Raw genomic sequence first — 25915 nt, 5'->3', positions numbered from 1 at the left:
CCTTTCTGAATTTTTAAGTTTATAAAAGAAAAAAAATAAAGGTGTAAATTACATGTGCAAAAATAAACTAGATGAGACTACACCTGTATGCCACCAGTAACTCTCTTGTTGAGGAGGGAGATTACAGGTAATTTTAATCTTTCTTTTGACTTTTTTACATTTTCCAATAAACATACACCTAAAACCCAAATAATTCAATTAAAAAATGGGCAAAAGACATGAACAGTCATTTCTCCAAAGAGGACATACAGATGACCAACAGACACATGAAAAAGATGCTCTATTTCACTCATCATCAGGGAAATGCAAATCAAAACAACAATGAGCTTACACAAGTTCAAATGGCTAAAACTGAAAACACAAGAAACATGAAGATGGTGAGATAAAGGAACCCTCTTGCACTGTTGGTGGGGATACAAACTGGGCACTCTGGAAAACAGTATGGAGGTTCCTCAAAAAGTTAAGAATAGAACTACCCCATGATCCCATAATCACACTACTGGGTATTTATCCAAAAACAACAAATACTAATTCGAAAGGATATACGCACCCTTATGTTTATAGCAGCATTAATTATAGTAGCCAAATTATAAAAGCAGCCCAAGTGTCCACTGATAGATGAATAAATAAAGAAGTGGTATAATTATAATGGAATATTATTCAGCCAAAAAAAAAGAAAGAAATCTTGCCATTTCCAATGACATGGATAATAGAAAGTATAATGCTAAGCAAAATAAGTCAGTCAGAGAAAGACAAACACCTATGATTTCACTCATATGTGGAATTTAAGAAACAAAACAAATGAGCAAAGGAAAAAAAAAAAAGAGAACAAGAGACAAACCAAGAAACAGACTCTTTATTATAGAGAACAAACTGATGGTTACCAGAGAGGAGATGGGTGGGGGGATGGGTTAAATAGTTGATGGGGATTAAGGAGTGCACTTGTGATGAGCACAGGGTGATGTATGGAAGTGTTGACTCACCATATCGTACACTTGAAACTAATATTACACTGTATGTTAACTATATTGGAATTAAAATTAAAAAAGAAAATTATTAATAGAAAATATTTTTAAATATACATTATTGAAAGATCAAAATATTTCTACTGAAAAGATATATGACATGATCTATTGGTGCACAGAAAATACTAAACAGAATTGTGATCTCAGACTAAATTGCTCTGCTAGTGAACAACAAGACAAATTTCTGAGAGAAATCCAGAGATCAAGCTAGAGACAGAGAAAGAGCTTCAGTAGGAAAAAAAATTGGTTCTCCAAATCAAATCATGGATGCAGTCTTATTGCTTTCACTGAATATATCTGAATCACTCATTCCCTTTCATTAAAAAAAAAAGAGAGAGAGAGAGGGAGAACCTTAGTCTGAAGTATGAAAATGAAGGGTTTAAAACAAATATTTTTGTAACTACTGCCTAGTTACTGGAGAGAGTACAAAAAGGGACAAGTTGGAAAACTGACAGTTTTGCTTAGATATCTCAGCTCTATACTACTAACTACAAATGTTAATTTATGTTTTATCTCCCCAAATTGAACAGTGGTTAGTGATTCTATCAGAAGAATATATGTATCAAAGGTAGTAGTATGAGGTTTTACATCCAGTTCCCATTTCTGGCTTATTGAATGCCTGTTACACTGTAGGCTACATAGAGCTTCCTTTCCTAATGCAATATTTTTCCTTTTATCCAAGAAGTTTTCTATTTATAATAGAGAATGAGGAAACATCTACTTGTATTTCTCTTTATAATAGGAAAATTTTCCTAAGAGTTTTCGTTTTGTCATATGATTACATAACCATTGATCTCATAAAGGTAAGACTGGTTTGTTTAACTCTTTGTATTAATGTTCTACTTTCCTTCAGAAAAGTCCCCCAAATTCTAATACAGACTCAGGTTGTTGCAGGCTCAATGAGAATATATATATATTTTTTTATATATATATTTTATATATATATATTTATGTATTTCCTGTCAGTAAAAAATTTTTTTAGTTCATTTTCCTTATGACTTTTCCAAGTGATCTTTTTCTTTTTTCTGTTTGAAATTGTGGGGTAGTAAATGTTGACTATGTTCTTATCTAGAACAGATGGGGGGAGAGGTGGGAACACCAGGGCATGTCCGCACACATGCGACATTAGATCATTTGTAGGGAGTTAGTTCTGAGTTCACTCCAAATGAATAGGCAGATCACAGGGGATTAATAGTCTCAAACAAGAGTTGACATTGCCCTTCACTGGCACTTTTTCTTCTGCTCTTGGTTTTCATGAGGTGCTTTTCCATCTTAAGGAAAGGGTTATGCTTTCAAGTCATGATCCTACTTAGTGAAAGTTCTGTCTGAGTCTGAAATTCCTGCTGAAATCACAAATGATCAAAGCAGGCAAAATATGTGTTGTTATGGCAATTTCCCCCTTTCTTTTAAGCAATAACAGAAGTAAAGAATTGATCATATTTTGAGGGAGGAATCCTCAAGCTTTAAAGAGCTTCCAGGTAAATCACTGACTCCAGGAACACATAGATGTTTGATATAACAACTGAATACATGGCTTACAAACATCCTAATTTTGGTCCTTTAGAAAAATACATGTACAATTAGGGTTTTGTCTCAGAAAAATCTCATATTTACAGCATGAAAACCCTTATAATATGTTCAATTTTATTTGCTCACATGCTATTCAGGCCCAAGTTTTCTCAGATCAAAATTGTTATAGCTTTACTTCCATCATTGGTTCTGTTTTGCAACTATTAATGAATTTGGGATTCTTTAAACACAAATTTCCAGTAATCAAACACAATTTTCTTCCTTATATCAACAAATATTACTTTGCATAGATTTTGCATAGATTTGCACAATTTTCTTCCTTACATCAACAAATATTACTTTGCATAGATTTTCTTTCTCCCTGATACATATCAATTGAGATTCTATATTGAACATTTTTCAAGTTCAATTCATCTGTGTCACTACTCCTGTTTCTAGTCTCCACACCCTTCCTGTCTTCTCCCAGCACTATTCACTCACATCTATCTCTAGTTACACATTATTCTTACCTGGGAAGCTTTTAAAACATACCCATACCTGGGCTCCATTCCCATGACTTTCACTTAATTTGTCTGGGGTGATTATCTTGGCATAGATAAAATGTTTTAAAGCTCCAGAGGTAACTGTAATATGCAGTCAATGTTGAGAAGCCCTACTTCATGTACTACTGATCTTATTGTATTATTATTATTTGTGAAACTTGATCTCCCACTGGTATTTTCAGCACTTTAAATCAGAGACTGTATCTGATTCATATATGAATTCCAGTGCCTGCTGAATTTGAACTTGTATGCCAAACACTCTGTGGGGTACTCCAGAAGATCCAAATTTCAATAGGATATCTTGTCATCCAAATCACAAACTGTTACAGAAGTATCAGACAAGAACAAACCTAATACAATCATAACTCTGACCTAATAAGGCTATAAGGGGAGACAAAATAAAATATTAGGATAGAGAGTCAAATCAAGTTGGGACATCATGGAGAGGGTAGAATCTTAGGATGATGATGTGTGGAATTTTGAATAGGATTATGTGTATGGTTTTGACAGAACAAAACAAAATAGTGGGAAGATGAAAACAGAAGAATTTCTTGTAAAAGGGAACTGAGTAAGGAAAGAAGAAGAGGTAGAAAAGTGTGAGGTCCATTAAGGAAACAATTTGAATAGCATTTAAGAAGCAACTATAGGAGAAGGTGGTGATGGAAGTAGAAAGTTGGTGGTGTGAGATCACGGATGCTTTGAATGCCCAGTGGATGATTGGGGATTCCCTGAAGGTTCCTGAGCAGAGGAGTAATATACTCAGACATTCGTACTTTAAAAAGATCACTCTTCCTAATTAATTATCTTGTAGCTTTTAAAATGAATTTTTATGGGATCTAAGTTACATTATATGAATACTATAAGCAAGGCTTGCTTTTTTTAAAAGATTTTATTTATTGATTGATTTGAGAGAGTGAGAGAGAACATGAGCAGGGGGAGGGGAAAGGAGCAGAGGGAGAGGGACAAGCAGATTCTGCACTGAATGCAGAGCCCGACGTGGGGCTTGATCCCAAGACCCTGAGATCATGACCCAAGCCCAAATCAAGAGTCAGAGGTTTAACCAACTGAGCCACCCAGGTGCCCCTATAAGCAAGGCTTTCTTATACTAAAACCATTATGTGGTCAATGTATTCATCAAAAAACAGTTCCCTGAGGAAAAGACACATAAATTACATGTGCTCTCAAATGACAATATTTCATTAGTATAGCTGAGAAGAAAATAAGTGAAGGTGAAGTAGTATAACAGCTATGGTAGTTCCCCTAAAAAACTGCCCTAAAATAGTAGGGAAGTATCAGAAGAAAAGAGGTGAAGAGAATTCCTTCACTTAATGTATTTTCTTACTGACAAATGTAAGTAAGTGTGTTAGTCTAAGTTACTTATTTCATATAGTCAAATTTACTCTCCTGTTACTGCTTTTGACTGACAAACGCAGCATTTGTTGTTGAAAAAGCCTACAGAAAAATAATTTGCATAGTATGATGTCACTTTAGGCTGAAAGTCTTTGTTTAGATCACCTCTTAATTTGATGGACTGGCTGAAACCATGCTCATCTGTGTATTGCCTCAGCAAGCCATATTTGTCCTATATCACTGCCCTATGGCGTACTTTTGAGATCCACACCAAATTGTTTTTTTAATTACAAAACTTCATTGCATTTTGTCAATAAAGTCACTAGTAAAACAATGGGATATACCACACATATCAAAAACCTAAAGCAAATCAATGTTTATAAGCATTGGATGCTCTTTTCTTTTTTCTTTTAAATTTGATCCTAGAAAGCTGTGTGTGTGTGTGTGTGTGTGAGATTATGTATATATAAACATCCCAGTGAGAGGTGAAGAATAGTAAAAAATTCAGATATTCATGGAGATATTTAAAACTCAAAAAACATTATTCAGAACCTAACCACACAATTCAACATTTTCTTTAATAGTAGCATATAGTAATATTTTAGGAAGTTACATGGTTAGGTTCCATGTATCATCACATGCCAACTCTTTATATGCTCAACTAGATTTTATGTGCCCTGTGGACAGTTTTCAGTCTTTAAACTGTGTTATAAACTCTAACATTTGATTGAGAAAAACAAATAGGTTAGATGAAGTCTCAAGATTAGAGACTTCTAGTTCCACGCAAGATAGAGTAAACACAATCTATTTTACTTCTCTAATTACAAAAAACACTCTAGTCAAAACCTATAAGTCATTTATCAGAAGAATTTAAGAGGTGGAAAAATGAAGACAGATTGACTAGGTGCCTTGGGACTTAAAGAATAACATGACAGTGAGTTCCATAGTTTTTTTTTTCCCTTGTCTCATTTATCCCAGCGATGTAAAATGCCAGGTAAAAGTGGCATCCAAGAAAAGCCAAACAACTAGTAAAGGGTGGCCAAACAGAACAGAAAACTTTTAATCACACTTGTCTATTCTAGGGGTGATATCACAAAAATGGCAGGTTGCTCCCCCACTCAAATAATGGTGCAGCAAGGGGTCAGTGAGAAACGCCCCTCCCTGGTAGAGCCCATTGACAGAAACCTGTATTACACTCCCATTCCCAGTTCAACAAAGAGATGGATCCTTTCCCCATGAGGTCTCTGATAACTGACTTCCAGCCTCCATGAATTAAATAGGAGGTGTCTCTCCCCTCAGAGCACCTGGTTGCAATTCCGATTTCTACTCCCTGCTGAAATAATAAGGCAACAGAATAACTTTCTGCGGCAGAAGGTTTTGGGGGAGGGTGTGACTATTAAGGGATTACCTGAGGGAGTTCCTTGGTGGTAATGGAACAGTCCTTTATGATTACTTTAATGATAGTTACCCTAATCTACACCTGTGATAAGATTTCATAGAACTCCATCTATGCCCTTTCAACCAACCAAACAAACACAAAAACGAAACCTGGAGTAATCTGAATAAGGACTATATCTAAGTACCAAAGTCAATTTCTTTCTTTCTCTTTCCTTCCTTCCTTGCATGCTTGTGTGCTTTTTTAGTGAGAGAGAAAGAGAGAAAGAGAGTGAGCACGTAAGTGGGAGAGGGGTGAGGGGCAGAGAGAGAGGGAGAGAGAGAATCTTAAGCAGATTCCATGTCCCGTGTGGAATGCAATGCGGGGCTCATCTCACAACCCTGAGATCATGACCTGAGCTGAAATCAGGAGTTGGAAGCTTATCGGACTGAGCCACTCAAGCAACCCCCAAAGTCAATTGCTTTAAAAAAAGAAAAAAATAGGGGCGCCTGGGTGGCTCAGTCGTTAAGCGGCTGCCTTCGGCTCAGGTCATGATCTCAGGGTCCTGGGATCGAGCCCGCATCGGGCTCCCTGCTCCGCGGGAAGCCTGCTTCTCCCTCTCCCCCTCCCCCTGCTTGTGTTCCCTCTCTCGCTGTGTCTGTCAAATAAATAAATAAAATCTTTAAAAATATATATATATATTAGTTTATATATTAATATAATAGTGTATCAGTTATTCAATTCTAACTTACTTTAAAGTTTGTTTTTTGTTTTTTTTTAGAGAGACAGTGCCAGCAGGGGAGGGGCAGAGGGGGAGGGAGAGAGAGAATCTCAAGCAGACTCCCCGCTGAGCATGGAGCCTAAGGCGGAGCTCCACCCTGAGATCATGACCTGAGCTGAAATCAAAGAGTCAGAAGTTCAACCCAACTGAGCCACCCAGGCGCCCCAATTCTAACTTACTTTAATGCTTTCTTCCTGAATATCTGGACACTGAATAACAAATGTGTTATGTGATAAAACTTTTTAAAAAATTCTGGTTTTGCCACTCAGATTTTCTAATACTATTACTAAACTAATATGACTAAGAATAACTATTTTCCCCTAATTTTCAAAATTTGGGATCATAATCCAAGAAGAGTCACGACTTGAAAAGGAAAGGAAAGTTACTCTTCACACCTAAGTAACACTCTTTATGGTTTACATGAGTATAGGCATATTATAGGATAAGCTCAGTACGTGGGGGTGAGTACCTGGGGGATAAACTACTGATGCAATATTTTAAAGTAACTGAACACACAAAAAATTGAGGAAGTATAATAAAATTATAAATGACAGTGATAATACTTTGGTTTTTGTGTCATGCCTTGTCCCTCAGGAATACAAGATTTCTCTGTTAATCTCATCATTTAACAGATAGAGTTCTATATTGCTGTCTCTTTTTCAAAGGACACAATTAAATGATAGGCAGTTATGTGCCTGGCCTTAGGCCACAATGGAAATCACTAGTAGGGTCAGACTCATAAATCAAGACTCATGCTCTCCATCAAGTGTCTTTGGCTTCACAGTTAAAGTAGACCATCTTCAGTTAAATCTCCACATGAATACCATTCCATTGAATGAGCCATAGTTGATACTAGAATATATCTATTTTTTAGTAGCATGGTTTCCAGAAGATTTTTCTGCCAGCATAGTGCTACTCCATTAGCAACACACTCAGGCATTTCATTTATTCTAATTTAATTTGTGCTCGAGTATTTTTTTGGACATTCGACAACTTTAAGTTACTTAATGGGTCGGAGATGTCAAGAACTATTCATTGTGATGGACCAAGCTTCTTCGTTCTAACCTTATAAACAAACTTCCCCAAAGGGAAGATAATATCATTAATGCATCCTGTCATCACTTACTTTCTTCTTTCCATTTCAAATCTATGGAGTAGTTTCCGAAGACCACCATTCTTAAATCCCTGAAAATGGGCAGCTGGGGCTCCCACAGTGATGACATCATAGAGAGCATCTGGAACAGGAATGGACAAGGAGATTAACACTTTGCAAACATTTGTCTCCAGCATGCTATCTGCATTGAACATACACACTGTGGGAAGTTTGAGAAATTATTCTGTTTAATTTTGCAGAACTAACTGAACTCTCATCTCAAGGGGGCAAGAGGAACTAATCAATCTTTCTAAAAGCCACCTGTGCACCTACACAAGTTATAATATTTCTTTGATTTATGACTACATCTTAATTATATGCTACTGTATGGAACAGTATGTTCCCTCATTCTTCTATATACTTACTGAGATAACATGTTAATTGGTCTTTTGTGTATTTTGCCTTATTGAGTTTTGCATCATTTAATTTGCAATCATATTGAAATTCAACAATAATGAACAATCTTTACAGAGAAAATTTACAGAGAAAAGAACCAAAATATTAATTCATCTTGGCTCAAGGGCAGAACAGTACTAGTGCATTTTAAAAAAATCTATACAGAGTAGTTTCCTTTCTGTGTATACTAAATCTTACAGTTTTGAAAGCATGCTTTTGCAATTTTCTTAGATGACACAGAAAAAATACACACAGTGTCTCTAGATCTATTTTCCACCATGACACTTTGGTTTTTTTTTAATAAAAAATCCATACATTTAAATTGAAACTCAATCCTTTGATCTTGAAAGCCATCAAGTTTGATACATATTAAGTTTATGGCTTCAAAACACAGCATCATTTTTACCTTCTAATGAAAAGTATCCCCATAAGAAGGAAGACAGAGTGAACATCTCTTGTTAAACTACATTTTATTTGAGAAACCTAATTTCATAGTAGATCCTTTTCAAATTGATTTTGGTATTGACACTGGTTGTTTTTCAGTTCTCATTTACAGGGAAAACATAAATTATTTTATTAGCTTCAGGTAAACACCATAACTTCTTTATACTGGTTCAATCCAAATGCACCTGAAATATTTTTCTTAATAAAAAATGTCTTCAAGTGAAAGACTTCAGCAACACTGAGAGAACTCAAGGTCACACAAACAAAACAAAATAAAACAATACAGAAAACAAACAAACAAACAAACCCAGAATGTAACTCAAATCAACCTATCACTTACTGAACAGCCACTCAATAGATTGTTAGTGGTAATCTCTTGCCCTTTTAAAAAGTCACTAATAAACTAAAAGTTAGCTTTTCTTAATATAGCAGAATATTAGACTTGCATGAAATTTAAAGACTTCTTCATCCTGGAGATTTTAATCTAGGGTTAAGAAAAGGGTTTCAGGGAGTCCATAAATATATGCAAATTGTATAAGTATGTCTGTTCTACTTCATGGAAAAGGGTCACAGCTTTCTCAGATGGTCATGAGAACACCCCAAAGTTATCAATACTAAATTCCAGTCCACTTTCATTTATCTGATGAGAACTCTGAGAACCTTGAGAAATGACCTGCTTTGTCTAAAGTCCCAAAGACCTTACACCTACGGTCTTCTGACTTCTAATCCAGGGATGGAAAACCAGGGGTTTAAGTTACTGACTGGAACCTGAGTCCCTTGGTCTGGATCCCAGTTCTGCCACTTACAAGCTGTGCAGCATTAGGAAAATTACTTAACCTCTCTATGTCTTAGTTTCGTCAGGTAGATAATGAAGTTGAAAGTAGTTAAAAGTGGTGAGCATTCACTATTACCTATGATTATTTTCCCTATAAGAAGTAATCCTACCAATGAAGCAAAGAAAGATGATATTTTAAGTTTTGCTTATTTACCATGAAAATACACTTTTCAGTCTGAAAAGGAAAGTAATACTGAAGCTCAGTCTTCTGAATAGAATCAGTTCCTGTGTTAATTTAAAGTAAATGCAAAAAGAAACATCACCGTGATGCTGTCATGGAATATTCTGCATTTCTGCTAAAACCTGGGTGACCAACAATACCAACAATATATAGAAGTAACTAAAAACTGTATACATATGTCCCATTAGCCCAAACTAAATGCATTCCTAACTGAATTTTTTTTTTTTTAATTGCCTGTAGACTCTCACTGGATTCAAAAAAAGTTTGTGGCCTCTCCAACATCACCTAGCAAGAGGTGAACAATGAGGGAAGGGGAAATCTGAGTAGAAAGAGAGAACAGTCTTAACTGATGGAGGATTAAGCTTACTTTTGTAAAATTTGCAAAACACCTGACCACAAACAAGTTGTTAAGGCCCCTTGCAGGATCTTGTAAGAGGCCCATTCACAGGAAAAGCCCCAAACTTAAGTTGCACTAGCTTTCTAGTGAATCTGTCTCTTCAATTCACCTATAGTTTCAGCATTTTCCAAAGCTACTTTCTAGGAGCAGAAATTTTCTCTTTGTTCATACACTCTGCTCAGGGGAATTCTAGTCACCTATGAAGGAACCATGAAACTTGGAAGCAGCAGGTAAGGGAAGAGAAGCAAGTTGCTCAAATATTGTCCACTCTTCATAATAAAGAGCTGATTATTTTTAAATCTAAATGAAGGCGTGTGTGTTTCTTGAATCCAACTATAATAAAGAACTTCCAAGTTATTAACAAGTTCTTTCATATCCAAAGTTCTGACTTTTACTTGTTTCCATTCTATTTTCTGTTTATGAGCTCATCCAAGTTGTAGGTGTTCAATAAATGTCAATAAATAAACAAATATTCTGAGGCTTAATTCAGTTTGTCTTATATGTCTTTTTATTTTTTTTTATTTTTTTATTTTTATTTTTTAAAGACTTTATTGATTTATTTGACAGAGACACAGCAAGAGAGGGAACACAAGCAGGGGGAGTGGGAGAGGGAGAAGGAGAAGCAGGCTTCCCGCCGAACAGGGAGCCCGATGCGGGGCTCGATCCCAGGACCCTGGGATCATGACCTGAGCCGAAGGCAGATGCTTAATGACTGAGCCACCCAGGCGCCCCTGTCTTTTTAGATCATATAAGGATTACTCTTAATTGAAGAAATAAAAAAAATGTATATACACTATCCAGAAAAAAATATATTGGAATCTGAAATATATATGTGTGTGTGTATTATATATATGTGTATGTGTGTGTGTGTATATATACATATATATATATATAAAATCTCCATGGGATGGGGATGAATACATATCCATCCATGGACCATACTACATAAAAGAACAAAGAGAATTTATGATTATTCACATGCAAAAGAATGAAATTAGACCCTTGTCCTACAGCATGCACAAAAATCAACTCAAAATGGATTAAAGACTTAGACATAAGACCTAAAAGTGTAAAACCCCTAAAAAAAACATAGAGGGAAAGTCTTATGATAATTGGTCTTTACAGTGGTTTCGTAGATATGATGCGAAAAGCATAAGCAACAAAAACAAGCAGGACTATGTCAAACTAAAAAGCTTCTGCATAGGTAAAGAAACAATAGACTAAAAAGGCAACATATAGAAGAGGAGAAAATATTGGCAAACCATAAATCTGATGAGAAGTTAATCTCCAAAATATATAAGGAACTCCTACAACTCCATAGTAAAACAATTAATAACCTGACTAAAAAATGGGCTAAAGGCTTAAATAGACATTTTGCCAAAGAAGACATACAAATGGCCAACAGGCATATAAAAAAGTGTTAAAGGTTATTAATCATCAGAAAAATGCAAATCAAAACTACAATGAGATACCATCTCACACCTGTAAAAATGGCTACTATCAAGAATCACAAAAGACAGTGAGTGTTAGCCACAATGTGGACAAACTGAAATCCTTGCACAGTGTAGAACTATCATGGTTCAATAATCTCAGTTCTGGGCATTTATACAAAAGAACTGAAATCAGGATCTCGGAGAGATATAAGCACTTCTATGTTCGTGTAAGCACTATTCATAATAGGCAAGATATGGAAGCAACCTAAGTGTCCATCAGTGGGTGCTGTATAGGTATAATGGGATGATATTCAGCTTTAAAAAGAAGGAACTTCTGTAATATGCGACAATATGGATAATCCTTGAAGGTATCAAGTGAAATAAGCCACAGAAAGACAAATAATGCATGATTCTACTTGTCTGAGGTATCTTGACTAAATTGCTATCAATGTTTCTATAAGATTTAAATTCAGTTTTATTTTTTATTTTTATTTTTTAAATTTGAATTAAGTTTTAATATACTGTCTAAAACAGGAAGAAATACAGAATTCCTTTAAAAATATCTCACCACATATAAAACAAAAGAACCCAGTAACTGTGAGGAGATGAATATGTAAATTAGCTTAGCTATAGTCATCATTCACTATGTATATATATGGCAAAATATCATGTTATATACCTGAAAATATATATAATTTTTTATTAAAACACAAAAACATATTTATTATTTAAATACTCCTGCAAATTTTTATTTTTGAGATAATTTTGGATTTCCAGAGTTGTTGCAAAGTTAGAACAGAGTTCTGTATACCCTTCACTCAAGCTCCCTATGTTAATATCTCACATAGTCATAGACTATCAAAACTAAGAAATTAATATTGTACTATACCATTAAATAAAGTAGATAATGTTAGGATTAGTTTTTCCACTAATATCCTTTGTTCTTTCAGGACCCAGTCTAGAATTCCACATTTCATGTCACTGTCATGTAGTCTCCTCCAATCTATGACAGTTTCTCAGTCTTTCATTTTTGACTGTGACACTTTTGAAGAGTACTGGTCAGTTATTTTGTACAGTGTCCCTCAATTTGGGTTTGTCTTATGTTTTCTCATAATTGGACTGAAGTTCTGCACTATTGAGTAGGATACTATGGAGGCGATATGCCCTTCTCAGTGCATTATAACAGGGAGTATATTAAATTGATATCTATTACTTGATGTTAACCTTGATGCATTGGTCAAAGTGATGACTGCCACTACCTACAGTTGATTCTTCGCTGTAAAGTCACTAAAGATTTAGAGAGACATATTTTAACACAATGCAGTATCCTGTTTCTTTTTAGACTTGTGCCCACTAATTTTAGCATCTATTGATATATCTTGCCTGTGGCAATTATTACTGCTGTGGTTGAATGGTGATTTTCCATTTCCCTCATTCCTTTCACATTTATTAATTGGAACACTTTTGGGAAGAATAGTTGATCTTTCTCCTTTATGTTATATATTCAGTTATCTATTTATTTTTAAAGATTTATTTATTCATTTTAGAGAGAGAGAGCGTAGGGGGCTGGGGCAGAGGGAGAGGGAGAGAGAATCCTTAAGCAGACTTCCTGCTGAGTGTGGAGCCCCACACGGGGCTCAATCCCAGGACCCCGAGATCATGATCTGAGCTGAAATCAAGAGCTGGCCGCTTAACCGACTAAGCCACTCAGGTGCCCCTCAGTTATTTATTAACATCAATATGGACTCATGGGTATTTTGTTCCTTGGTTTATGATCTAACACCATCTTTATGTTCAAGTTGTTCTAGCTTTGTCCATTGGGAACTCCCTTCAGTTGGATCTTGTGTTATTTATATATGCCACCCTCCTCATTTGTTGTCATCATTGTTGTTTCTTGAGCACTTCCTTACTTTCTAGAGCCACTAGATACTCTAGACTGATCTTATATTTTCCCTGCCTCAGCTCTAGAATCAACCAGTTTTCCAAAGAACCCTAGCTTTTTTTACTGGAGAATGGTGTTTAGAAATCAAATGCTGGGAGCATTTAGGTGGCTCCGTCAGATAAGTGTCATGATCTCAGGATACCTGAGATCTAGGTCAGCATCCTGCTCAGCACTCAGCGGGGAGTCTGCTTGTCCCTCTGCTCTTCTCTTGCTAGTGCTCTCAATCTCTCAAATAAATAAATAAATAAATAAATAAATAAATAAATAAAATATTTTCTTGAAAAAAAAGAAATCAAATACTGGGGGTAGTTATGCTCATTGTTACTGCTTTCAATCTTTTCAGTGCCAGAGGTATGAAGTATATGCATGTATATGCATACTAACTTGTACACACACACACACACACACACACACACACACCTGTATTTATCTTTCTATATTAACAACAAACCCATGACTCTATATTGTTACCTCTGACTTCAGTTCAGCATTACAAGATTCCTTCTAGCCTTCCTTACTTCTTTTTTTTTTTTTTTTAAAGATTTTATTTATTTATTTGACAGAGAGAGACACAGCGAGAGAGGGAACACAAGCAGGAGGAGTGGAAGCGGGAGAAGCAGGCTTCCCGCTGAGCAGGGAGCCCGATGCGGGGCTCGATCCCAGGACCCTGGGATCATGACCTGAGCCGAAGGCAGATGCTTAACGACTGAGCCATCCAGGCGCCCCTACTTCTTTATTTCTAACTTCTTTCTCTGACATTGAGAAACTTGACTCTCCCTATTTGCATATTTACATATTTGGTTAACCATAGTATACAAATAAAATAGCTTCAGAATTGTTAACTGATACCTCTGTAAGAAGAAAATTTACTAACAAAAGTAGTGTTTGTATTCTTTTTTAAATTTAGCCTTATAATTATATCTAATGTTTACTTAGATCAGATCCTTTATTTCCCATTATTTTAATTAAATTATCATTTTAATAATTTTATTTACCATTTATCATTTTAAACAATATAGTAAAAGGAAGTTAGCAATGAAGCAGATTGGGAATATGAAATTCTAGGGAAAACTTACAAATAATTAGTAGCACAACAATCAGGATTTGAAAAAAATAAGAACAGAAAGGGAGCCAATTTCTCAACATAGTTATATGTTCTCAAGAGTGAAGTTACCAGGAGCTAAAACATAGAAGAGTTTCCCAAATATTCTTTACTTTTGAACTTCATAGAATGCATTTCAAATAGGCAAGTAAAAAGTAGTATTGTTGTGTTTCAGCACAGCTAGCAGAACTGAATACTTTATCTATATTCCAGAAGCCATTTCTCCCATTTCCCCACCTCGCAAGCCAATCTTGATATTCCATTAATATCAAGAGGCTTTCTCTGTAGAGACAGTAAGTAGGGTTTATGTCTGGATGTTGAAAGAGCAAATATGGTCTCTCTTGCCTCTCTCATTTTTCTTTGTTGCCTTTTGATTCTATCTACCTTGATCAGAACCACTCCTCAAAAAGCTGGGATCTATAAGTACATATTTTGTAAAGGCTCAAAGAATTTAGGCTTATGTAACCTTCACCTTCGTACATTTGAGATCTTCAAAAAGTTTCTTTGAAGTGTTAATTTTTAAACATTGATAACTGTGATATTGTGATTTATAATGTAAAAAAAGAAAGCCAGAGGCTCAAAATAGTCATTTATGTCAAAGCACCCACATCAGCAAACCAAGGCTTGATACCTAACCTAACTGCAGTTTCAGCCTCCCAGGAATGTAACCTTTAACTAGTCAATATAGAATTTCTTGGTCAGCACTAGGAAATTTACTAAAAGCTTCCTTCCATTCCCCTTAGGAGGATGACTTTGCCTAAAACAACGGATTCCTTTGCCAATAATTTCCTTTTTTCCCACTTCCTACCTTTAAAAATCTTTCCTTTTCTGCAGCTCTATAGAGCTCTCTTTTATTTGTTAGGTGGGATGCTGCCTGATTCATGAATCATTCAATAAAGCCAATTTGAACTTTTAAATTACTCAGCTGAATTTTTTTTTTTTTAAGATTTTATTTATTTGCGAGAGAGAGAATGAGAGACAGAGAGCATGAGAGGGAAGAGGGTCAGAGGGAGAAGCAGACCCCCTGCTGAGCAGGGAGCCCCATGTGGGACTCTATCCCGGGACTCCAGGATCATGACCTGAGCCGAAGGCAGTCGCTTAACCAACTGAGCCACCCAGGCGCCCACTCAGCTGAATTTTTGTTGCTTAACAATAGGAAATAAATATATTTGGTCTTTGTTCCCTTTTCTGGCAGTGGTCCTAAAACCCTTGGAATTTCCTGTGTTGAGAGCTTTAAAGATGTCTTTTCTTATGTTAATGAAGTGACTTTTGGACCTCACCTAAGGAGGGCCTGGTTGCCAGTGTATCCAATCAAGTGATTAGAGGTTTGGAATTTTCTTCTTTTTTTTTTTTTTAAGATTTTATTTATTCATTTATTTGAAAGAGTGAGAGAGAGAGAGAGCACACGAGAGGGGGGAGGGTCAGAGGGAGAAGCAGACTCCCTGCCGAGCAGGGAGCCCGATGCGGGACTCGATCCCGGGACTCCAGGATCATGATCTGAGCCGAAGGCAGTCGCTTAACCAACTGAGCCACCCAGGCGCCCGACGTTTGGAATTTTCTATCCCTCCTCTCTACCCAGCCACCTGGAAGGGGAAAAGAGCTGGAAATTGAGTTCAATCCCCAATGGCCAATTATTTAATCAATCGTGCCTATGTAATGAAATCTCAAAAAACAAAAGAAACAAAACCAAAAGACTAGGTTTGGGGAGCTTCTGCATTGGTGAACACGTGGAGGTGCTGGGAGAGAGGTGTTCAGAGAGCACGGAAGTTCTGCGTACTTTCCTCATGCCTTGCTCTGTGCATCTCTTCCGCCTGGCTGTTCCTGAGTTACATCCTTTTATAATAAACCAGTAACCTTGTAAATAAAATGTTTTTCTGAGTTCTGTGAATAGGTCTACCAAATTAATTGAACCCAAGGAGGGGGGAACTTTTGATTTATAGCCAGATGGTCAAAAGTCCAGGTAACAACCTGGACTTTCGACTGGCAAGTGGAGGGCAGTCTTGTGGGACAGAGCCCTGAGCCCATGGAATCTGATGCTATTTCCAGGTAGATAATGTCAGAATTGAGTTGAAACTTGGGACACTCCGTTGGCATCCTAGCACGTTGGAGAACTGATGGTGTGGGGAAACCCCTATCCCCACATTGGAATGGTGCCACAATCATTAAAGAGTGGCTCTGAAGGAAACAATTAGAAAGTATATGCTGAATGTTATTCCCAGAGTTTACATGAAGTTAAGCCAGAGAAAACAGCTGTGCTCTTCAGCTATAGGTTTATTTGGTTTGTCACAAGATCTAAAATAAGAACATATTCCTTTACTTTGAAATCGGTTCTGTCACACTTTACACTAATCACTAAAATTTTTAAATACCACACTTACTGGAAATCACAAAATTATAACTCTTGGGAATCTTAGTATTTTGCAAATGGTATTTGATCATTATCATTTAACAATATCACAGTATTGGAACTGCTAGGTTTACCTCTTTGGCCCCTTCATCCTTGAATGCCACTTGCAATTACTACAAAAATAGTAGACGGATCTAGGGACAGCAAGGAATTCATTTCCTGGTCTCTTAGTTTAGTTAATGAAGAATGGTTACACTTAAAGTACCATGTTCAGTCTTAGCTAGAGCAGTTGTACTTTTTAAAATTTAGTTAGAATTAACTGAAATTTATTGTATTCCTCTAAGACTAAGCATATACAAAAACAAAACAAATAATCAATAAAAAATAAAATTCTAAGATAACATTCTGATCAGTAATATTTGTCTCATTTAAAAATTTTCCTCATTCTATCCTGCTGTTTAAATTTTGTACCTTTATGACATCCAGTCTTTAACTGTATAGAATAAAAGCTTTCAGATTTTTGGTACTAAGAAATAACTATAAAAATATAGGTGGGCATTTATTTTACAGAAAATTTGAGCAAAAAAAAATCAGAGGTCCTTTTTTCTTCCTTAAAATAATATAATCTGTGTGTCTTCTTTTTTTGATTGTTTATATCTCAAAAATTGTCCTTGGCTTTGTGAAAATGGCATCATACACAGCATAACGAGGGAGTGTAATTCAAGTTGTTGAATCTCATCAAGCTAAAGATACTAGGTTGGTTTGAAATTTAATAATAGGGCTGCCTCATAGCCTTTAAAAAGCCACTTAATAATAGATATGAGATAATAAGTCTATTTTTTTTCCCAGAAGATCTTTTTAAAATTCCTACAACTATAAAAATAGTGCTAATGAAAAAAAAAAAAAGTAGACATGCTGATCTCATTTCAAGGAACAATTTAAGCATAATCCCTGACTTCAAAATGGCCCACAAAATGACTTTGACATGAATCACAAAACAATAAGGAATTTTAAGGGAAATCTATTTCAAAATAGTCACAACAATTTGGCAACATCATGAAACATATCTAAAAGTAATTATACTTCATTGATGAGGTGATATACCCAAACTCAAGATACAGAAATCATGGAGTTCTAAACAGCTCCTCATTTGCTCCTTCCCTCAGTGTGGAGATTAGAAAACTAAAGGGCAGAGAGGTTAGCTGACTCATCCATACTTACATAGTAAATTCTGGCTTATGTTGCACCTGATTCCAACTATAGCTTGATGATATACTGTAGAAGGTTTTTTCTTTCTTTTCTTTCTTTCCTCTTTCTTTCTATCTTTCTCCGTCTCTGTCTCTCTCTCTTTGCTATATATTATAATATGCTATTATATATCTATAACATAAAATAAAATAAGTTAAACATAGCATAATATTATAAGAACCCGTAATTTTATAATATTCATAACTAACTTTCTATGAAAATAAGATTTGAGGTGGAAAATTGTGTTCTTAAATTCAGGGTTTTGTCTTTGTTATTGTCACTGCTGTCTAAGATTTCTATTGGGATTGTATTTGTTGCATTTAATTTAAGTAATGAATAAGGGTGAAAAACTAACTTAATGGGTCTGGGGGCATCTGACATTAAATGGAGGTTATTTCATTTGTCAGTATGAGACATGACAACATTAGTTCTGCTCAGTTACTTGTTTCTAGAGCTAGATATTAGCCTTGTATTTGGTGAATCTGCCTCATATTATTTGCAAAGCTGCCTCTCCAAATATAGCAGCATATTAATCAAATGCAGATTGATGTAATTTACTAATGGTAAGAATGAAAATAAATCTAGACTACATCCAAATAACTCACCAGTGAAATACCAAGGCTTGGCCAATCTTACTTGCATCATTACCTTGTAAAATGTTGTCTGTAATTCAGCTAAACATTCAAATCAGTAACCATGGATCTTAAATAAATTTAACTGCAATTCATTTAACGTGCTGAATACATGTTATATAAGTAAGTAGAAATTTGACTGACTGCCATATACAACTTTTAACCATTTTATTTTGCAAACAAAACCAATGCTCAGAAAAGTTATTAACTTGGTCAATGTCTAAGAAATAAGTGGCAGGACCCCAAAAATTCAGTCAAGTTTTCAATTTCTATTAAAACATATAGTTGGTGATATAGTCTATAAGAACTTACTTTATCTGAATTCCAATCTCAAATAATAAATTTTAAACTTAATTATAAAATCATAAATATTTTTAAAACATAGAAGCTTAATATTCAATATATATATGATATGTATATCATATATATAATGTATATAAAAATATATAATGTATATAAAATTATATATATATACAGTATACATATTTATACACACACACACACATATATATATATATATATATATATATAACTTACATAACCTTGGGGAAAAAATCAGTATGCAGTAGAATTCAGTACCTTTGCATTAATTCTTGGCCATTAAGATATCTAGTCTTTTCCCACATTTTCTCCTTTACATCTTCAAAAAGAAGAAGTCTTTCTGAAAAGTGCTATGTCAAAAATCCTCTAGTTTAAGAGTTGTACCCTAGTTCTGTAACATCAAAATTTTGCTTTTGTTTACACTACTTGATATTTGTCATCACAAAGAAGAAATTCCTTTATATATCTTGTTATTATGGGTTGATTTATGCTCCCCAAGAAAGATATCCTAGAATATGACCTTATTTGGAAATATGGTCTTTACAGATGTAATCAAGTTCAAATCGGGCCAGTAGGACAGGTCCTAATTCAATATGGTGGTGTCCTTAAGGGGGAAATTTGAACACAGAGACAGACACAGAGGAGATGATGTAGATGCACAGGGGAATACTGTGAAGATGGAGGATTGGTAGGATGCATCAACAAACCAAAGAAAACCAAAGATTGCCAGCAAACTATCAGAAGCCAGGTGGAGGTGAGGAAGAATTCCCCTATAGGTTTCAGAGGGAGCACTCCTCTGCTGACACCTTGATTTCAGACTTCTGGCCTCCAGATTGTGAGACAATACATTTTTGTTGTTTAAGCCATCCAGTCTGTAGTAATGTCACAGCAGCTTTAGGAAACTGATAGATATCCTAAACCAAACTAAGTAGGAGAAATTATGTTTGCTTTTCTAAATTTCTTTCATTGCCAGTTTCTCTCTTTCGAACTGGAGAAATAGAAACTAAACACATTGTATTCATCCTGGCTCACTCTAGTCTATTTTTCAGATAGCATCTTGGAAAGAAGAGCACAAATGCTTCTGTTTTTGTTTTGTTTTCAAGAAATAAGTATAATAAGAGGTCACTTAGAAAATAATTTTTCTTTGTTTGGTGGAAGTATTTTAGGATAATTGCCAAATACTTGAATGCATATTTAAGTATATATTCATATCAATTTGGCCCCAACAAGCCATCTGGTTTGATGATATGCTATCCATCCATGGCTGTACTGTACATTAGCCTTCTCTCATTTCTTCAGTCTATCAGTCATTAAGTACTTGCATATGATAATTTTTCCAAAATGCATTTCTAAATCATCTTTTCTCTAAATTTGGGTACTTCTTGGTTCAAGATTTCATTGTCCCTTAATTGGTTCTTAACTGATCACTTTTCTCCTTTTAACAGCCCTGATGAAATTGAAAGATCCATTTTGTTCCAGTGATGGCAAATGCTACCTGTATCATAATGGCTATTATTGTTCATTCTAGGTGTTTTACATATTCTAATTCACTTAGTTGGGAGGACAACAACTTGCTTCGAAAGATTAAATAACAGAATTAAGGTCATATATAAAAAGTGATAAAGCTGAAATTCTGTTTCACTCCAAAATATATAAACTTTTTATTCTATCATTAAAGTCATTTCATATTGGTCATTAGAAAAAAAATTATATTGATTGTCAGACAGATTTTAACTACTTTAGCTTCTGTATTATTTGTTGATACTTTGGTTTTGATGATTTTTAAAACCATTAGATGTTATGTTCAAACTACTGACAGATACTCAGTAATCAAGGAAGATCTCCTAAATGCTTTGGGACAATCCATCTCATTTCTATTTCAGTTCTTTCATTGACATAATTTTTGGTGAAAAGGATCCAAGTTAAAATTTCAGATAGTTGATAAGGGTTACTAAAGGTATTAAAATTATACATCAGAATGACATAACTACACTTAAGCTTGCACATTAGCTGGTTGTATATACAAAATTGTATGCACAAACTCAGAAAAATGGTTAATTTTTCTGGTTGTAAAACTTCAGATGATTCTAAAGCAGAACATAGATTTTAACTTTTTAAAACCTAGAACCTCTATATTATGACAATGGCTACAAAATAAGGTGTTAGCCTGAGTCTTTAGATGTATCTGTGTATGTTTGCATATCCATACACTTATGGAGGACTGGGTGATCTAAAGTAACTTTTGGCTCCCTAGGAAGATGGGTACTAGTAGGATGACCATAATATTTATCATTAAACAGAGAGACTTTTGAGAGGAAAGAGAGGTGAAGAGCTTTGTTAACAACAACGAGGCACAAAAAGCATAATATGGGACTTTGGCTGTATGTGAATAGAGGCAGATAATCACCCTACTTATGCACAAAATTTGATGTAGCAATAAGTTAAAGGAAAAGGGAGATGAGAAGAATATTTTAAAAGTATACTTTACTAAGAAACAGCAGGGAATTATGTAGAGAGACAAGGAATACAATATGATATTCACTGATATTCACTATAAACCTTACTGAAGTAGTTTATAAAAAATCTATACACTTTTCCTTGAAAAATGTTTCTCACGTCTAAGTACAGTAAGATACTCTACCACCTTTTTTCTGATAAATTCCCTTCTCATAGAGACGGGGGTGACTGTTGATAGTCACCACGAAGTCAGAAAAGTGGCCTATGAGTCCATCTTTGGGTTTTGATTTTTCAGGATAAGCACAAAATGAACAAGTCTTGGTTTTCTTTCTTTTTTTTTTTTTAATTCAAACACTAGCACGGTTATCAGCCATCAATGATACTACTTAAGGAAGTTAACACTTACTGTGCATATTCACCTGTAACTTTATTCAGGTGCCACATTTTTAAAGTATTGTTCAGAAACACAGCAACAAAAATGCTATAGCCCCTTTTGTAGTATTCAGGGTCATGATCAACTTTAATTGTTTCATCTTGATCTTTACCTAATTCTAAAATTTTAAATTCTGCCAATAGTCAAGCTTTTTAAAAAAGTACACACTAACATAATTTGCCCACTTAAAAAAGAATATTATATACACTACCTTTCAAGTGAGGGCTGTGTACGTGCATTCTTTGCAGATGTAGATTTACCGGAACAAATTCTAATGTTTTCTCTCCTTTGCTGCTGCTTGATTTGAAAGAGGACCCTAGGCAGGAAAAGAATTGAACATTAATAGTAAATAAATAATAAATGTGTGTGTGCATGTATATTGGAAAGTGTGTTTGACACGGAAAAATGTTACAAGGATTTCAGAAAGAAAAAATATATCCTGTATAAAGCTGCTTTTCTTTACAGAAATTCAATTTAAAAAATTCTTAGTTGTTCTTATAATAATCCCATGAGGTAAAATAGTGCAATTTGTTTCTTCATGGTCTATCATGCCAAGATGGTAGAATGAGATATAAAAAGTTTATAAAAAACTTTTTTGGCTCTTCTATATCCATAACAACAATGTGTATTACTGTTTTCACCTAACATACCTGAAATACAATTTAGTTTGAATATGTAAAAAAGTTACTGCTTTCATACCTGTTTCCTTGCTAAGTTCTGTCAGAATATCTTGGTACATATTCACCATTTGATCACAGTGAGTAAGGACATTTTTCCGTAGATTGTCCCAGTGTGGAGACAGCTCACCAAGTTCTTTCAGCTCCTGGTTTCTGTTAAAAGTAGAAAAGAGGAGAAAATAATTATTTTGATCTTAAGTCCACAGACAAGGAACACCTAATAAACATTGCCAAACTAATAAGAAATTGATTCACCATCCGTTTCAGGAAAGCTCTATGCACTTATTAGAAAAAAAATTATTCTCCTACATCAGGCATAACAATATCTTTCAGGATATGTCTCCTGGGGCAAGAGAAACAAGAGCAAAAATAAACTACTGGGACTACATCAAAATAAAAAGCTTCTGCACAGCAAGGAAACAACCAACAAAACTGAAAGGCAACCTATGGAATGGGAGAAGATATTTGCAAATGATGTATCCAATTAAGGGTTGGTATCCTAAATATATAAAGAATTTATACAACTCAACACCAAAAAAACAAATAATCCAACCAAAAAATGGGCAGAAAACATGTAGAGACATATCTCCAAAGAGGACATACAAATGGCTAACATGTGAAAAGATGCTCAACATCACTCATCATCAGGGAAATGTAAATCAAACCACAACGAGGTATCACCTCACACCTGTCAGGATGACTAAAATAAAAAAGACAAGAAACAACAAGTGTTGGTGAGCATGTGGAGAAAAAGGAACCCTCTTACACTGTTGGTGGAAATGCAAAATGGTACAGCTACTGTGGAAGACAGTACAGAGTTTCCTCAAAAAGTTAAAACAGAACTACCCTATGATCCAATAATTGCACTACTGGGTATTTATCCAAAGAATGCAAAAATACTAATTCAAAAGGATATTTGCACCCCTATGTTTACTGCAGTGTTATGTACAATAGCGAAATTATAGAAGCAGCCAAATGTCCATCAATAGATGAATGGCTACAGAAGTGGTTTAGGGAGGCTGGGTGGCTCAGTCAGTTAGACGTCTGCCTTCTGCTCAGATCATGATCCTGGGGTCCTGGGATTGAGCCCCACATCGGGCTCCCTGCTCAGTGGGGAGTCTGCTTCTCCTCTCCCTCTGCATGCTGTTCCCCCCTGCCTGTGGTCTCTCTTTCTCTCGCTTACTCTCTCTCAAATAAATAAATAAAACCTTTAAAAAAAAAGTGGTATATATACACACACATATATATACATATATATACACATATACACACACATATATATACACATATATACACATATACATATATATACATATACATATATATAATGGAATATTATTCAATCATAAAAATAATGAAATGTTGCCATTTCCAACAACATGAATGGATCTACAGAGTATAATGCTAAATGAAATAAACCAGTCAGAGAAAGACAAATACCATATGATTTCACTCATATGTGGAATTTAAGAAACAAAACAAAAAAAGAGACAAACCAATATACAGACTCTTTAACTATGCAGAACAAACAGATGGTTACCAAAGGGGAGGTACGTGGAGGGAAGGATGGGTGAAATAGGTGAAGGGGACTAAGAGTACACTTACCTTGATGAGCACTGAGTAACATATGGAATTGCTGAACTACTATATTGTACACCTAAAATTAATATAACACTGTATGTCAACTACACTGGAATTAAAATAAAAAAATAATTTTAACGCAGAGGAAGATATGAATAGCTTAGGTCACACAAACATTAAAGTTCAGTATGTCGAAATACAGCATCCTTTCCTGATTAAAACTCTTCAGAGTATAGGGATAGAGGGAACATTCCTCAAGTTCATAAAATCCATCTATGAAAAACCCACAATGAATATCATCCTCAATGGGGAAAAGCTGAGAGCCTTTCCCTTAAGATCAGGAACACGTCAAGGATGCCCACTCTTGCCACTATTGTTCAACATAGTACTAGAAGTCCTAGCAATAGCAATCAGACAACAAAAAGAAATAAAAGGCATTCAAATTGTCAAAGAAGAAGTCAAACTCTCTCTTTTTGCAGACAACATGATACTTTATGTGGAGAACCCAAAAGACTCCACCCCCAAATTACTAGAACTCATACAGCAATTCAGTAATGTGGCAGGAATGCACAGAAATCAATTGCTTTCTTATACACTAACAATGCAACTGTAGAAAGAGAAATTAGAGAAACAATTCCATTTATAATAGCACCAAAAACCATTAAGATACCTCGGAATAAACCTAACCAAAGAGGTAAAGGAACTCTACTCTTGGAACTACAGAACACTCATGAAAGAAATTGAAGAAGACACAAAAAGATGGAAAAACATTCCATGCCCATGGATCGGAAGAATAAACATCGTTAAAATGTCTATGCAATCTGTACCTTCAATGCCATCCAGATCAAAATTCCAATGACATTTTTCAAAGTGCTGGAACAAACAATCCTATATTTGTATGGAATCAGAAAAGACCCTGGATCACCAAGGAAATGTTGAGAAAGAAAAACAAAACTGGGGGCATCACATTGTCCGATTTCAAGCTATATCACAAAACTGTGATCACCAAGACAGCATGGTACTGGCACAAAAACTGACATACAGACCAATGGAACAGAATAGAGAGCCCAACTCTATGGTCAAATAATCTTTGACAAAGCAGGAAAAAATATGCAATGGAAAAAAGACAGTATCTTCAACAAATGGTGCTGGGAAAATTGGACAGCCACATGCAGAAGAATGAAACTCGACCATTCTCTAACACCATTCACAAAGATAAACTCAAAGTGGATGAAAGACCTCAATGTGAGACAGGAATCCATCAAAATCCTAGAAGAGAACATAGGCAGTAACCTCTTTGGCATCGGCCACAGCAAATTCTTTCAAGATATATCTCCAAAGGCTAGAGAAACAAAAGCAAAAATGAACTTCTGGGACTTTATCAAGATAAAAAGCTTCTGCACAGCAAAGGAAACAGTCAACAAAACAAAGAGGCAACCCACAGAATGGGAGAAGATATTTGCAAATGACACTACAGATAAAGGGCTGGTATCCAAAATATATAAAGAACTTCTCAAACTCAACACCCAAAAAACCAAATAATCAAGTCAAAAAATGGGCAGAAGACATGAATAGACACTTCTCCAAAGAAGACATACAAATGGCTAACAGACACATGAAAAAATGTTCATCATCATTAGCCATCAGGGAAATTCAAATCAAAACCACATTGAGATACCACCTTACACCAGTTAGAATGATAAAAATTGACAAGGCAAGAAACAACAAACGTT

General features: G+C 35.2%; 1 protein-coding gene across 1 annotated transcript in view; it reads right to left on the bottom strand.

Annotated features, from left to right (window-relative positions):
* Positions 1 to 25915, bottom strand: part of INPP4B (inositol polyphosphate-4-phosphatase type II B) — a 631805-nt gene that overhangs the window by 138732 nt on the left and 467158 nt on the right. Inside the window, exons 11-14 of the mRNA XM_081813115.1 lie at positions 24207 to 24258; positions 22624 to 22754; positions 22136 to 22240; positions 7730 to 7838 (exon numbers count right to left, since the gene is read on the bottom strand). Coding sequence (XP_081669241.1) covers positions 7730 to 7838; positions 22136 to 22240; positions 22624 to 22754; positions 24207 to 24258 — 397 coding nt within the window. The remainder of the gene's footprint in view (positions 1 to 7729; positions 7839 to 22135; positions 22241 to 22623; positions 22755 to 24206; positions 24259 to 25915) is intronic.

The sequence above is a fragment of the Leptonychotes weddellii genome, chromosome 2 (assembly GCF_054177405.1).
Source record: "Leptonychotes weddellii isolate Sample4059 chromosome 2, ASM5417740v2, whole genome shotgun sequence".
Lineage (NCBI taxonomy): Eukaryota > Metazoa > Chordata > Mammalia > Carnivora > Phocidae > Leptonychotes > Leptonychotes weddellii.
The sequence above is the reverse complement of the archived record's forward strand: the minus strand, read 5'-3'. Positions and strand labels throughout refer to the sequence as shown.